At 36.1% G+C, this 14,772-nt stretch overlaps 1 protein-coding gene across 4 annotated transcripts in view; it reads right to left on the bottom strand.

Moving 5' to 3' along the window:
- Positions 1-4,698: 4,698 nt before the first annotated feature.
- The window catches only part of CXXC4 (CXXC finger protein 4), a 31,216-nt gene continuing 21,142 nt past the window's right edge, over positions 4,699-14,772 (bottom strand). For all 4 annotated transcript variants that reach the window (XM_027543922.1, XM_027543921.1, XM_027543925.1 and 1 more), the window contains one exon: positions 4,699-11,501. Coding sequence is in view for 1 of the 4 variants with exons in the window: in XM_027543925.1 (XP_027399726.1) it covers positions 11,457-11,501 (45 nt within the window). In the remaining 3 variants the exon portion in view is untranslated. The remainder of the gene's footprint in view (positions 11,502-14,772) is intronic.

Below are 14,772 nucleotides of genomic sequence, written 5' to 3'. Positions count from 1 at the left end.
ATCAGGAAAGGAGTACATCAAGGCTGCATGTCACCCTGCTTATTTAACTTATATGCAGACTACATCATGTGAAATGCCAAGTTGGATGAAGCACAAGCTGGAATCAAGACTGCCAGGAGAAATATCAATAACCTCAGATATGCAGATGACACCACCCTTAATGCAGAAAGTGAAGAAGAACTAAAGAGCCTCTTGATGAAAGTGAAAGAGGAGAGTGAAAAAGTTGGCTTAAAGCTCAGTATTCAGAAAACTAAGATCATGGCATCTGGTCCCATCACTTTATGGCAAATAGATGGGGAAACAATGGAAACAGTGACAAACTTTATTTTTCGGGGCTCCAAAATCACTGCAGAATGGTGACTGTGGCCATGAAATTAAAAGACTCTTGCTCCTTGCAAGGAAAGTTATGACCAACCTAGACAGCATATTAAAAAGCAGAGACATTACTTAGGCAACAAAGGTCCGTGTAGTCAAAGCTATGGTATTTCCAGTAGTCAGGTATGGATGTGAGAATTGGACTATAAAGAAAGCTGAGTACCGAAGAATTGATGCTTTTGAACCGTGGTGTTGAAGACTCTTGAGAGTCCCTTGGACTGCAAGGAGATCCAACCAGTTCATCCTAAAGGAGATCAGTCCTGAAGCTGAAGCTCCAATACTGTAGCCACCTGATAGGAAGAACTGACTCATTTGAAAAGACCCTGATGCTGGGAAAGATTGAAGGTGGGAGGAGAAGGGGATGACAGGATGCAATGGTTGGGTGGTATCACTAACTCAATGGACATGAGTTTGAGTAAACTCTGGGAGTTGGTGATGGAGGGCTGGCATGCTGCAGCCCATGGACTCGAAAAGAGTCAGACATGACTGAGCGACTGAACTGAACTGATTGTTTAATCCTCAGAACTCTGGTGATAAGGATTCAGTGGGAAACTTGTGATAGACAGAGATTTCTGTCAAATGGTAGGTCTGGAATGGAAAACTCAGGTCTAAGGAAATTCGGGTACAAAATGCTTTCTCTTGTATACAATAATGAAGGAACACTTCTAGTCACATTCTCTGAAGTGCATTTAGGCTATTAATGAAAATAGGCATGACTATCTCTGTAAAGAATCAAGGGCAAAGAAGAAAAACAACAAATACTAAGAAATTTTCACTCTCACTTTTATAGTCATGAGCCAGCTTGCTCTTCATGAAGGAAAGTTTAGACATGTTTGAAAACCTCATTCCTTTCTTATGACTGGGATTCAACTAAACAATCTTCATTCTCAATTTGTAGTTTTAGTATCTATCCACTTTCTGCTCAAACATTTAGGTTCCCAGAGATGTTAAATAAGAGAAATGATTTTATATCTTTTGATGGAATTTCTAACAGACAGATAAATTATACTGAGTACAGAATTATGCTTTATTTTTTTAATGCACTAATTTTGGTCAGCATTAAACATTGAACTTCATGTATATACATGTATTTTAGGAGAAAAGATTGTTGTATATAATTATTGCATTAGAATGTTTGTGAATAAATACAAATAATGAATGTAAGCTTTTGTATGCAGTGGAGATGGGATAAATTGAGGGGGATGAATAATCAGTCACTTGTGGATGAAGGGTAAGGATTGAGGTAACAAAAGGTCAAAAGAATATGGGTCACTGGGAAGAGGGGGAAATGGAAGAATTCACCTGTAGTTTTTCCTGGGTTTCCATTTCTTCTCTGGACTTTCCTGGTGGCTCAGACGGTCAGGAGTCTGCTTGCAACGCAGGAGACCTGGGTTTGATCCCTGGGTTGGGAAGATCCCCTGGAGAAGGAAATGGCAACCTACTCCAGTATTCTTGCCTGGGAAATCCCATGGATGGAGGAGTCTGGTGGGGTACAGTCTACAGGGTTGCAAAGAGTTGGACATGACTGAGTGACTTCACTTTCCATTTCTTCTGTACTTTTGTCAGTATGGAAGAAAGGCGCTAATTAAATGATGATTAGAATGAAGGTGAACATACAACTGTGGCAGGTGAGTCCCAGATCTCAGTCTTTGCCCTTCCTCTCTTTTATTTATCTACACTCGCTTTGACAATCTCATCCAGGCTCATTATTTTAAAATTTATATCACCAGCCCATAAATCTACCTTGAACTCCAAGTCCATAGATCCAATTGTATGCTTGACATCTTGAATGTTTGAGAAGCAGCTCAAATTTAGCACATCTAAACCCAAAATTCCACCCCACTCCAGTACTCTTGCCTGGAAAATCCCATGGATGGAGGAGCCTGATGGGTACAGTCCATGGGGTCACTAAGAGTTGGACACGACTGAGCGACTTCCCTTTCACTTTTCACTGTCATGTATTGGAGAAGGAAATGGCAACCCACTCCAGTGTTCTTGCCTGGAGAATCCCAGGGACGGGGGAGCCTGGTGGGCTGCCGTCTATGGGGTCGCATAGAGTCAGACATGACTGAAATGACTTAGCAGCAGCAAACCCCAAATTCAGCCTTTGCTTCTCAGTTAAGGGAAAGGCAACTTCACTTTTCCAGTTATTCACATCAAAGGCCTTGGAGTTATTAATTTCTCTCATTCTTACATACCTAAAGCTCTACCTATTCAAATTCTATTTCCTTCATTTCCAACTATGTGCTGAATTCAACCTTTTTACAACCTCCAAGGCTGCCACTCTAATTCCACCACTTTCTTCTACTTGGATATGGCAATGGTCTCCCCAGACTGGTCTCCCTTCTTCCATTCCTGACCTTCTGTAGTCTTTTTCTTAATCCAACACAGTAGCCAAAGTAGTCCTTTTATAAGTTGGATCATTCTCTCTCCAATTAAACCCTCCAAATATTTCCCCTCACTCTGAGTAAAGGTCAAAGTCCTTCATGAGACACAGCACAGTCTTGTCTCTGTTTCTCCTCTAATATTGCCTACTATTCTCTCTCTTACCCATTGCACCCCAGACACCAGGCCTTGAAAACTTTGCTGGTCTTTGAAAACTTCAGGCTCTTTCTTGTCACAAGGTCTTGTTACTTGCTATTCCCTTTGCCAGGTAGGCTGTTTCCAAGATATCCACATTGCTTACTCACCTACTTAATTGCCTCCTTCAGCATGTGTGCTAACTCACTTTTCATGCCTGACTCTCTGCAACCCTGTGTACTGTAGCCTGCCAGGTTCCTCTGTCCATGGGATTCTCCAGGCAAGAATACTGGAGTGGGTCGCCATTTCCTTGGGAAAGATCCAGGGGATCTTCCCAACCCAGGAATCATACCTGTGTCTCTTAGATCTCCTACATTGGTGGGCAGATTCTTTACCACTAGCGCCACCTGGGAAGCCCCTTGCCTCCTTCAGGCTGTACCTCAAATGTTACCTTCTCTGTTAGGCTTTCCCTAACTCATTTAAAATTTACTCATTTAAAATTCCAACTCTCTTCCACATCCTGTCACCCCATTTGGCATATCTAATCTCATTTTCTCTCCTTATTTGTATCTAAATTATATATTACTATATGACATTTATATTTACTTCTTTGTTTATGACTTTTTTCTTTCCACTAGAATATGAACGCTATGAGGGCAGAAATTTCTGTCCTATGTGCTTATGAACATATTCTAGCTGCCTAGAAGAGAGAAGAGCACATGATAAATGTGTAATATCTCTTTATTGAATGAATTAATTCATTAATAAGGGCTATGAAGAGGTACCAGAGAAGGCAATGGCACCCCACTCCAGTACTCTTGCCTGGAAAATCCCATGGATGGAGGAGTCTGGGAGGCTGCAGTCCACGGGGTCGCTAAGGGTCGGACACAACTGAGAGACTTCACTTTCACTTTTCACTTTCATGCATTGGAGAAGGAAATGGCAACTCACTCCACTGTTCTTGCCTGGAGAATCCCAGGGACGGGGGAGCCTGGTGGGCTGCTGTCTTTGGGGTCGCACAGAGTCAGACACGACTGAAGCGACATAGCAACAGCAGCAGCATGAAGAGGTACAAGTTACTTTAGTGCCTATAATAGGTGAATTTAACAAAGTCATAAAAGTTGAGGAGAAGTTTCTTGTAAAAGTGTATTAGCTAATTTCTGAAGAATAAAGAGGCATTATCCAGGAAAATAGAGAAGGAACAAAGATTCCAGATATTAATAACAAAATGAACAAAATGTCCTGAGGTGAGAGGCAAAACCTATCTTGCAACTATGAGGATGGAAGAAAGTCTAAATGGCTGGAGCACGGAGAAAGGGATGACATGAAATGGGATGAGACTGCAGAGCTAAACTGCAAGATCCTTGCAACCACATTTAGGATCTTATTCTAAGAGCAACGGGAGATCGCTGACAATGAGCATGGAATCCCAAGAACTTTGTGTGTATGTGTTTTAAAAGAACTGCTTAGGCTGCAACATAGAAAATGTTTGAAAATTGACAGGAATGAATGGAAAGAGAATACTATGGTAGCGCTTCAAGTGGCCCCCATGAGAAATGACAGCAACTTGGACTAGGACGATGGCATGTCTCAGGTCTTTTGAACCTTCCTCTTTCTTTCTTCTGCCACTCCATTCTCTTTGGTTCACTACTTTAACCTCAGGTTTTACAACCCCAGAGTATTTACTTGAGCCTTGCCCTCTTCTTTCAACAGGGAAAAATTTTAAATGAAAAAGCTTCACTCCACCATCTCTTGCCATGCATTCACATGATGCCTGTTCCATTCAACACAAACACTTTCCACTGATTTTATTTGTGTATTTATTTCAATCATTCAGTTGACTTTCATGATGATGGTAAATGTGTCAGGAGGAACATTTTATTTATATTGATATCTCCAGTAGTTGGCACATTGAAGATCACAATAATTCTTATTGAATAAATGAAAAATTAAATCAATTGCTGGTTTGCAAACACAAAAACTATTCACAATATTCTTCTTGCTGCTGCTCCATAGACATCACAAATTTTAGGGGGACAGAGGTCTTTTCCTATGGTCAAAGTATACAAGCTACAGATTAAATAATCTATTAGTGTTTGCATGTGCACTTGAAGCTCAAATATACATGTGTATAAATAGACATCTCAATAATACATAAATATACCTAAAATGTCCAAATTATATGAAGAAAATAACACATTTGGGGAGCAATTTGTGTAAATAATTTTCAAAACAGTTCCAAATGACTGCAAGTGGGACACAGTGAAATGTTAAATTATTAAAACACCCCTAAAATGTTCAAAAGATTTCATGTAGACTTCCCCAAATTCCCTGATTCCCAGAGAAGATATGAAGTATTATAAGATGTTGAATCATTAAGTTCAGTTGCAACTGTAACTGAATGGTGGCAGAATCTTTTACATGAAAGATGTTTAATAATCTACACTGACCCTTAGCTATTGGAAGCATGAATTGAATTGTGTCAGCTAAAAACAACACACACATATGCACACACAGATTAATCTATTTCCATCCCCCCCACATTAATTCAATATTAATAAAACTGTAAATATTTATAAATAATTAAAATATGAATGAAATTACATGGTAAGTCATGAAAAGTGAGAAAAGGTTTTGATGGGCATAATGAATAAGAATTTTCAGTTACATATGTTTCATGATGATATCAAAGGTTAAACAGTGCCATTTAAATGTTTTTCTTTTTTAACCTCCCTTCCAACTGTGCAATTTTCCTGAAGCCATATAATTTGAAACAGAAGATCACTTTTCAGAAAAGTTGTAAGCAGAAGATCATAATTCAAACCAAGCAACCAGATTCTCCTAACATCTAATTATTAAAGAAGTCAGTAATTCAGTCCCATATTAAGAATGCTTTACATGTAGTTTTGTACATGATTAGAATGGCTTTTAAAAGTACTGTTCTTGGAAAGAGACATGGACATTGCTTCCAATTTGTGAAATTACAACACCTGCTAACCAGAATGATTTTGTCATAAGAAACACATTGTAAACAAAGCACAGACTTAGAATGAAAAGACAGTTGACATTCCATTTTACATAAATACATGGAAAATAATAAATATTGACTAAAAAAATGGCCAAAAAAATCTGAATTGCAAAGGACATAAATATAGATCTTAAACCAAGTTATTAAAAGATTAGAAACAAAACTTACAAATAAGCAAAAATGTCCTTATACTTATGATATGCATGCAAATAAAATCTCAAATTTGTGTTCACTGTGTTTATTTCAAATAACATTTTTTTCTCCATCAAAAAAAGAGTAGAAATAAAATGGGGAATAACTTCTGCTAAAATATGTCAACTAAAACAACTGATACCAATAAAGACACTTAAAAATGTGTATTATTTTCCAGAAGCCATATGAAATTATCTGGTTCAATGTCTAAATAAGTTATAGAGTTCCCCTGTCTTTCCCTTTTTAGTTAATTCAAGCTATTTTGAAGAATTATTCTCTTATCATTACATATAAACCTCAAAGCATTTGTATCCTTGAAGATGTCAAGGAAAGTATTATCATGAAAATCTGGTTTTGCCATATTGTTGCTTACACCAAAATATAATAAAGAAGCATAGCAACTCACCTGCAAAATTGCTGAATACCCAGAAACTCTCATGATTCCAGTTATCTAATTCATGTTTCTCACACTATATAATCCAGTTCGGTTGCCAAGGCCAAGATATTTTATACTAGTGATATTCTAACAGAACACATCTTGAAATTTATAACATTGACAAAAATCTTCTCATGTGGTCTTTTTTTCTGTGAACATGAACTCTTTCAATTGTCTAACGCTCCATGTTTGAAACCATATTAATGATTTCCAAGATATAATACTGTGTTCTACAATAGTTTCTCATAGTTTATGAAGCAGCAAAAAAAATTAGCTCTTTGTTCTGGGAAGCAGTGAAGTAATAGTTAAGTGCCTTCACCACCAAATAATAAGCAGGGTGGACCACAATATTCTACAATAAAAAAGTAACACAATAAAAAGGTAATCTCAGAGTATTGCTGGGAGTGGCTGAAGATACAATTCCAGTATTGTGTATTTCTTCATGTACCTTAATGCTTTTAAGTATTATCACCAAGACTTTTCATTCACAGCACAAGGAGTTCATGGAAAGCTTTCTCGTGTCACTCTTATAATGAATGAATGAAGAAAGTTTGGATATACTCATTTCTTCCTCTATTTTGGGGAACTTTTAAAGCTTTCAACAAGAATATAGCCTTTAGAAATATAAAAGGCATCATGTTCTTTCTTTCCTTTAAATATATAAGAAAGACAAAAATATATGAAGAAAAAAGATGAACAAAATGGGAACATTTTATGAAAATTTTATAAACAGTATTCATTCTGCTGATGTAGGAGCAAGTTTAGAACGAAAAATGTTTTTATCGTAAAAAAAATTAGACTTTCAGGATCATATGCTGATTATTTAAAATCTCACAAATAAAAATTTGTTCATGGAAAAAGAGATCTTTGAATACTAAAGTCCTTTATTCAACAACACAGAAATTTCACAAAAACAACTTTACTGGGCAAATTGAATGTGTTTTTTTTTTTAAGTTTTTTTTTTTTTTTACAGTTTTGTACATGCCCCATAAGTAATTTTCTTTAATAAATACACTGTTTTCCAAAACTGCTTTTTTAATAATTGCACAAGCATACATACACCTTACACAAATATCTATTAGAGAATTTAATAGATAACTGCACAGTTCAGAATAGGAGAACACTGTGAAAGGAGTACATTTTGTGGCCCATGTTCCTGAAATATCTCTGACTTCCTTGCAATTGTGAAAATGAAATCCCTCTTAACATAGTAACTGTCTTTTATTCACTAGGAATACAGATCTCAGTGTGAAACTGCCAAATTTAATAAAAACAAAATTTGAAACATTTAGCTGTTACATGAGAACCAACTGTGTGATATCACTGTGAATCTAGCCATGATCAAAGACCCACAACGGTTTTTTGCTGAACATATTTGACCCTGAATAGTGTGTTCATTTAACTGCTTTCTTGTTTTCATTATTTGATTACAGAGACTATCAACTTAAAGACTTTATATGCATTAGTATTAATTGTACAACTTACATGCCAGGGGTTCTGAATGAAAGGAAGGGAATATTCCTTTCTTTTAGTGACTGCTTAATATTAATTCATAGGAAGTCTTCCATCTCTTGCTTCCTATGAATGTGTTTAGAAGAAGAAAGTTGGGTATTTGGAATTAAGCAACAGGAGACACTTTTATATATTCTTACCCTGGGGGAAGCCTATTACTGTTCTCCCTCCCAAGAATGGACACATTTCTAGTTTGTAAATATGCCCTCCACTTGGGCACAGACAGGAGGAATCCATCAGAAAGCCACTTTGGGATGAAGGCCTGGAAAGAGAGAGATTTGCACTCTGATGCTCTTGTGATATAAGGGTGCTGAGTGAGAGCTGGAAAGGGATGGGTCCACTGCTCTACACGGCAGCAGCCCGAGTACTTTCCATAGTCTTCCCAAACGCTGATGCATGATGGCACCTCCTCACCTACACCTCTGTACGTGACCTCTCACACAAAGTTTTTTATTTGGCTTATCTGAGATGTAATTTTTAAGTTGTAAAGATACCCCATATGATTTACAGCTGACTGCTATCTTCTGAATTTTCTTGATTCTGAATATGAAACATACAGCAAGGAATTTTTAAAAGTTACACTTCATTGGTATTTAAGAATCAAGAAAAGTGTAAATCTTTCAATCACTCCCTCAGTGCTGCTATGATGTGCTTTACAAGTTCTCAATACATCAACTTACAAGGGAAAAAACTGAGGGGAGGCCAGAGGAGTGATACCTTTCTTCAGCATCACCAAAGGGAACCTTATATGCACCCTCCATTACATAAATAGCTTAACCCAAAACATTAAAAAATGGGTGGTTTAAAAAAGAACAACATCAGGAATAAAAACACATAAGAAATTCAAGAAAAGCTGCACTCCTCCATATCAATAATTAACAGATTATTTCATTAAAAAATTGAATTCACATGTAAAAAAATCACATTTTACAATATACAAACTCATTAATTCTTTAAGAAAACAAAAACACATCAAGACATGCAATACTAGCATGTATTTTAGACTCACAGTACATAGCGATGAGATCTTCATATGTTATTGTATGCCTAACGTAGCCTGAATAAAAGTTTGTTTCAATTCTGTAATAACAATGATCACTTTCCAAAAAGCCAGGCAAGCTTACCATTCAAGTGTGAAAGTAAGTTTTCACTTACTCGTAATTCATTAGCAAATCGGTTAAAAAAAGTCAAATAAAATTAAAAATGGAACAAGAAAGAACTCATACAGCTCTTATTGGTCCCACAGCAGAAATAGAAATTCTAACTAGAACCTTCAAAGGAATATATATCAAGTAGAAAGCTATCTCAAAATTAATATACAGCACGTTTTAATTTGCGATGGTTTTCTTCTCTAAACATGGATAAGTGTAATACATCATGAATTTTCTTCAAAAAGGCTATTTGACAGTAACTGTAGACCTTGTATCCATACTCTAGGCAAATTAAGTCATATTGTTTTTCACATTGGCATTTGTAAGTACCTTCTCCCCCCTTGCCAGCACTCTAGCAATGAAGTGCTCCTTCTGCTTTTACAAAAACCTCTTCTGTCTGTATTTTTTCCCATTCATAACTACAACTAGCCTTTTAAAATTATTCATCTGCTAGTCTTTCTAAAACTTTACAGTTCCTTTCATCATCCTCTGTCTTCTCAAGTTATTTTTCTTCACCTGATCCATGTTGCTAAGTTGTCAGCAGGTCAATGGATGTCACAGGCTAAAATAGCTGGCTAGTGACTAGAGAACAAAAAGATACAGTAATGTGGAAACTTGCATACTCTATGTGTTTTTGCTAAACTCTGTCTTATTTCTGAAGCTGAAAACAGTCTTTATAATTTGGGGGGAAAAAGAGAGAGAGAGAGAGAGGAGAACTAAAACTCTTAGGGATCATGCCATCATAAATCATAGCCCATCATAATGGGCTAGCCTAAAGAACACTGACTGCAGAAGAAAACCAAACATTATGAAGAAAAGGTAGCTCAAGTCCTACGAAGCATTACTCCTTTTGTTTGGGGGCTGTTTGCATTTATGGAATTCCATAGACTGTGGCCCTGTCTTCTCAGGAATGGAAGCATCTGGTGATGGTGATGAGAACGGGAATGGGAAACATGGAGCATTTCACGGAGGGCCTACAAGAAGGCCACGGTTTTAACTGGGAGGCTGTGAGAAAGGAAGATCAAAAGAGATTTAACAGCCTCACTTCCATGAATGTGTTTCACTCTTTTGAACTTAAAAATGTACCAGCCATGTCTCGATGCAGGAGGCCTTTATGTAATGAAATTTTAAAACAAAACTACACTTTTAATATCATACATAGAATTTAAACAATTGGATATGTTTTATTAAGTGTTTATTTTTTTCTACCAAAAAAGAAGCAGAAAAACAGGCAAACAAAAAAATACATACAAACAAAAAAAACCCATGTTGGGCTGGGGGGAAAAAAAAGTCAGTCATGAATTTCTCCCCTAAAATATGATACTCTAGCCTGTATCCTAGAAAACACTGTTTAAAGAAAGAAAAAAAAGTTATACAACAGATTCTGCATGTTTCAACTACTCTGAGTACTCCGTCTTACAGTGCCACCCAAGACAAGTCAACTACACTAAGGATTTGGGAGGTATACCCTTCTGTACAGCTCGTTTGTAAGCAATGCAAGTGCATAACCACTACTCTAATATAGTGCTCAAAAGATTAATTGAAACTTTCCTAATATCTTCCCCTCTTAGAACAATACAACGGAAGGTAACTGCTGGATGCATCATCATCTTTTAGTCTTGTAAAACTTGGCATCAAGTCTCTACGGAAAGATGCATGGCAAAACACGCCACTGCTGTTGCTGCTCCTAGAAACAACTGGCAAAAAAATATTTAAAGCTAAAATTTATTGCTCCAGATTTAACTCGCAGAACCGGAGTGTTGTGAACAAACTGTTAATCTCCATAGATGCTCAGACATGATTGTCCTCTTGTGTCTAAACACACAAAATACAAGCTGCTATCTGTACAGTTTACAGTCCTGAAACACATATATTTGAAAATGAAGTATAGATATGTACTTTGCAAAGATACATGATTTTACAGCAGGGGCTTACCCAGACTTATTTTTTACAGCCACTTTCAAAATAGACAACAACTTCACTAGGATAGCTAAATTACATCAAAGAAAGAATCAGTGTATTGAAAGTAAATAGACTGGCCAATTCCCCAGGCTCCCAGATTATTTTTATATGTCTTTTTTTTCTTCTTTCCCCCCACTTTTTTTTTTGAAGAAACCCCTATACATAAAATGAAAATAATATCTGGATATTTTCTTCAGTGGTGGACTAAGCAGTTTCTTAAAACAAGACATTAGTTTGCCCTTCACTTCCAAATGCCTTGAAAATAAGATATACTACTGCTTTAAAAGAACCATCGGAATGCTTCAGCGCTGGGAACAGGTGTTCTCTATAAAAAAAGAGCAAGAAAACAAGTTAAGCTTTCTTTCTATGCCAATATAAAATTAGATTTTCTCCTTTACACTTCAACAATATTTCTAGTCAGCAATACACAAATAATGACTTGCATATTTCAACATTTAATTAAAAAATAAATGTTTAATCTTAGAATATTACAAAAATTAGAATATTGAATTTAACGCTAATTTACTAAATCTAATGATTAAAGCACACTGATCTAAAAAATAGAAGAAACACAGCTTAGAACATGGATGGCAATCAGAAGAAAGGGGAATGTACAGACTACTAACCAGTAGTAGGAAGATCAGCCAGCAAGTGTACTTAAAAATCTGTATCCACTACATACGCAGCCTATGTAAGGCTGATGTTTCAAATTTAGTGAAATAGTTTCTTCATTCTGGAGAATTTCTTTTATGACAGGACAACAACAAATGTAACATCAATACTGCTTCTATATTTAACTACTAATGCTAAACATTCCTACATATAATCTGATATGAGCTATACTGAAAAATATACCTCTATTTTAAAATGTCTGCATTTGCAACAAAATAATGTCATATACACAAAACAAACTTACAACTAACCAATGATACTCAATAGAGCAAAAATATCTTTCTGCACCAGAAAAATACTATAGTTTTCCAATGAAGTAACAGGCAACACTAAACATATGAGCAATTCTTTTAACGAGAAGTTTACAGTTACTATGGGGATTTTGCTAGATAAACAGTAGTTAAGCTGTCAAATTTTCTTTTATATATTAACATTACAGTAGTTCATCATTCCATACCCTTCTTTATAAAACAGGATCACATGAGTATATGTTGAAGGTACATGAGGAACAACTAGCTAAGAGTAAATCTTGATATGGGGCAAATGAAAACTTCCTTTTCTTCCTTAGATCTGTCCAACAAACCTATGGAGCCTATAAGATAGCTGCTCAAGATGAATAAGTATATAAATTGGAAAGTTGAATATTACCAAAATATATAGGAGGTATAAAAGAATGCACTCATACACACACACACTCCTCATAAACACATCTTCAGACAGTGTTAACAGCACCTGAATTTTCAGAACATATATAAAAATTCTACTACAAATACTCTTTAATAATCGAGGTTAGCTTTTATTTACTTTTCATATATGACTTGTTAGGTTGACACAATCCTACCATAGAAATGTCATCTAAAAATTTAACTGTTATTAATTGATTAAGATTCAAATGAAATTTTAATTGAATAAAATAACCATGCTGGCTATCTGCACTAAAAAGGATTTTAAAAAACTGTTCTCATAATCAATACCATATACATCACAATGAATGTGTTAAGAACAAACTAACACTATCTAATTCAAATTTGCATATAAGTATACAAAAAATATTTAGCTTGTAAAGTATTTTCTAAAAGCACAAACAAAAAGGTCCAGGTGTGGAGAAAAGGGAACCCTCTTACACTGTTGGTGGGAATGCAAACTGGTACAGCCACTATGGAGAACAGTGTGGAGATTCCTTAAAAAACTGGAAATAGAACTGCCATATGACCCAGCAATCCCACTGCTGGGCATACACACCAAGGAAACCAGAGTTGAAAGAGACACGTGTACCCCAATGTTCATCGCAGCACTGTTTATAATAGCCAGGACATGGAAGCAACCTAGATGTCCATCAGCAGATGAATGGATAAGAAAGCTGTGGTACATGCACACAATGGAGTATTACTCAGTCATTAAAAAGAATGCATTTGAATAAGTTCTAATGAGGTGGGTGAAACTGGAGCCTATTATACAGAATGAAGTCAGTCAGAAAGAAAAACACCAATACTGTATACTAACGCATATATATGGAATTTAGAAAGATGGTAATGATGACCCTATATGCGAGACAGCAAAAGAATCACAGAAGTATAGAACAGTCTTTTGGACTCTGCGGGAGAAGGCAAGGGTGGGATGATTTAAGAGAATAGCATTGAAACATGTATATTATCATATGTGAAACAGATCATCAGTCCAGGTTTGATGCATGAGACAGGGTGCTCAGGGCTGGTGCACTGGGATGACCCAAAGGGATGGGATGGGGAGGAGAGCGGGAGAGGGGTTCAGGATGGGAAACACATATACACCCATGGCTGAATCATATCAATGTATGGCACAAACCACTACAATATTGTAAAGTAATTAGCCTCCAATTAAAATAAATTTTAAAAAAAGGTCCATTGGTCCCATAAAAATAGTACTTATTAATATTGTAACCCATATTCCTCATAGTTTAATATGTCTTCCTCTTTCCAGTTCACTATGCATACCTGGATCCCATCATTTGACTTGGCTGAGGAGAAAAACCCCTTTACTACTTTTTACAATTACCTTTTAAATGATAAATGTAATTATACATTCTCATGACACATATTTAATCATTATTAAAGGTACTTATGAAATTATAAGAAAACATATTCATTCATCCTAATATTCATAATTTACAACACACATATATAAGCAGTAAATGAAAACTTAGTTTACACCAGATGCTAACTTGCTGCCTGATGCCAACTAAGAATACATTTTATATAAGTATGCATACTTATATAAATGTAGTCATTTTTAACAAGATAAGTTAGATCCAAGCATATCCATGCATTGCAGAATCACATATGAAAAATAAACATGTGCATATATATTCATATATATTCACATTTATGTGTACAGTATATGACATAGAGATGCCAACTTGCTTTCAGATGCCAACTGGAAACAAGACTCTAAGTATATACTTATATATCTTGTATCGTGATAAACATATATGTTCATGAAGATAAACAGAAGAAATATATATGGAGCACATTTTTTAAATAAGATGAACTCCTTATGCCTTAGTTTCATTTTTAAATCCTTCTTCCAACTCTTGGCTCTTCCTGTGCCCCTCTCCACCACTCAATTTTATTTGCAATATTTAGAAAAAGCAAGCTTTATAAGACGCCACCTGCAATCAAAGGTCATGGTTGTAAAGAAAAAGATAATCACTTCTCAATGCTTGTTAGCACTAAAAATTAGATAATGCAAATGTGAGAAAGGCTTTCCAGGTGGCACGGTGGTAAAGAATCTGCCTGCCAATACAGGAGACTCAAGAGGTGTGGGTTCTATCCCTGGGTTGGGAAGATCCCCTGGAGTAAGAAATGGCAACTCACTCCAGTATTCTTGTTTGGAAAATTCCATGGACAGAGGAGCCTGGAGGGTTACAGTCCATAGGACTGATGTGT

This window comes from Bos indicus x Bos taurus, chromosome 6, assembly GCF_003369695.1.
Source record: "Bos indicus x Bos taurus breed Angus x Brahman F1 hybrid chromosome 6, Bos_hybrid_MaternalHap_v2.0, whole genome shotgun sequence".
In the NCBI taxonomy this organism is placed as follows: domain Eukaryota; kingdom Metazoa; phylum Chordata; class Mammalia; order Artiodactyla; family Bovidae; genus Bos; species Bos indicus x Bos taurus.
Note: the sequence above shows the minus strand (reverse complement) of the source record. Positions and strands in the feature narration are given on the sequence as shown.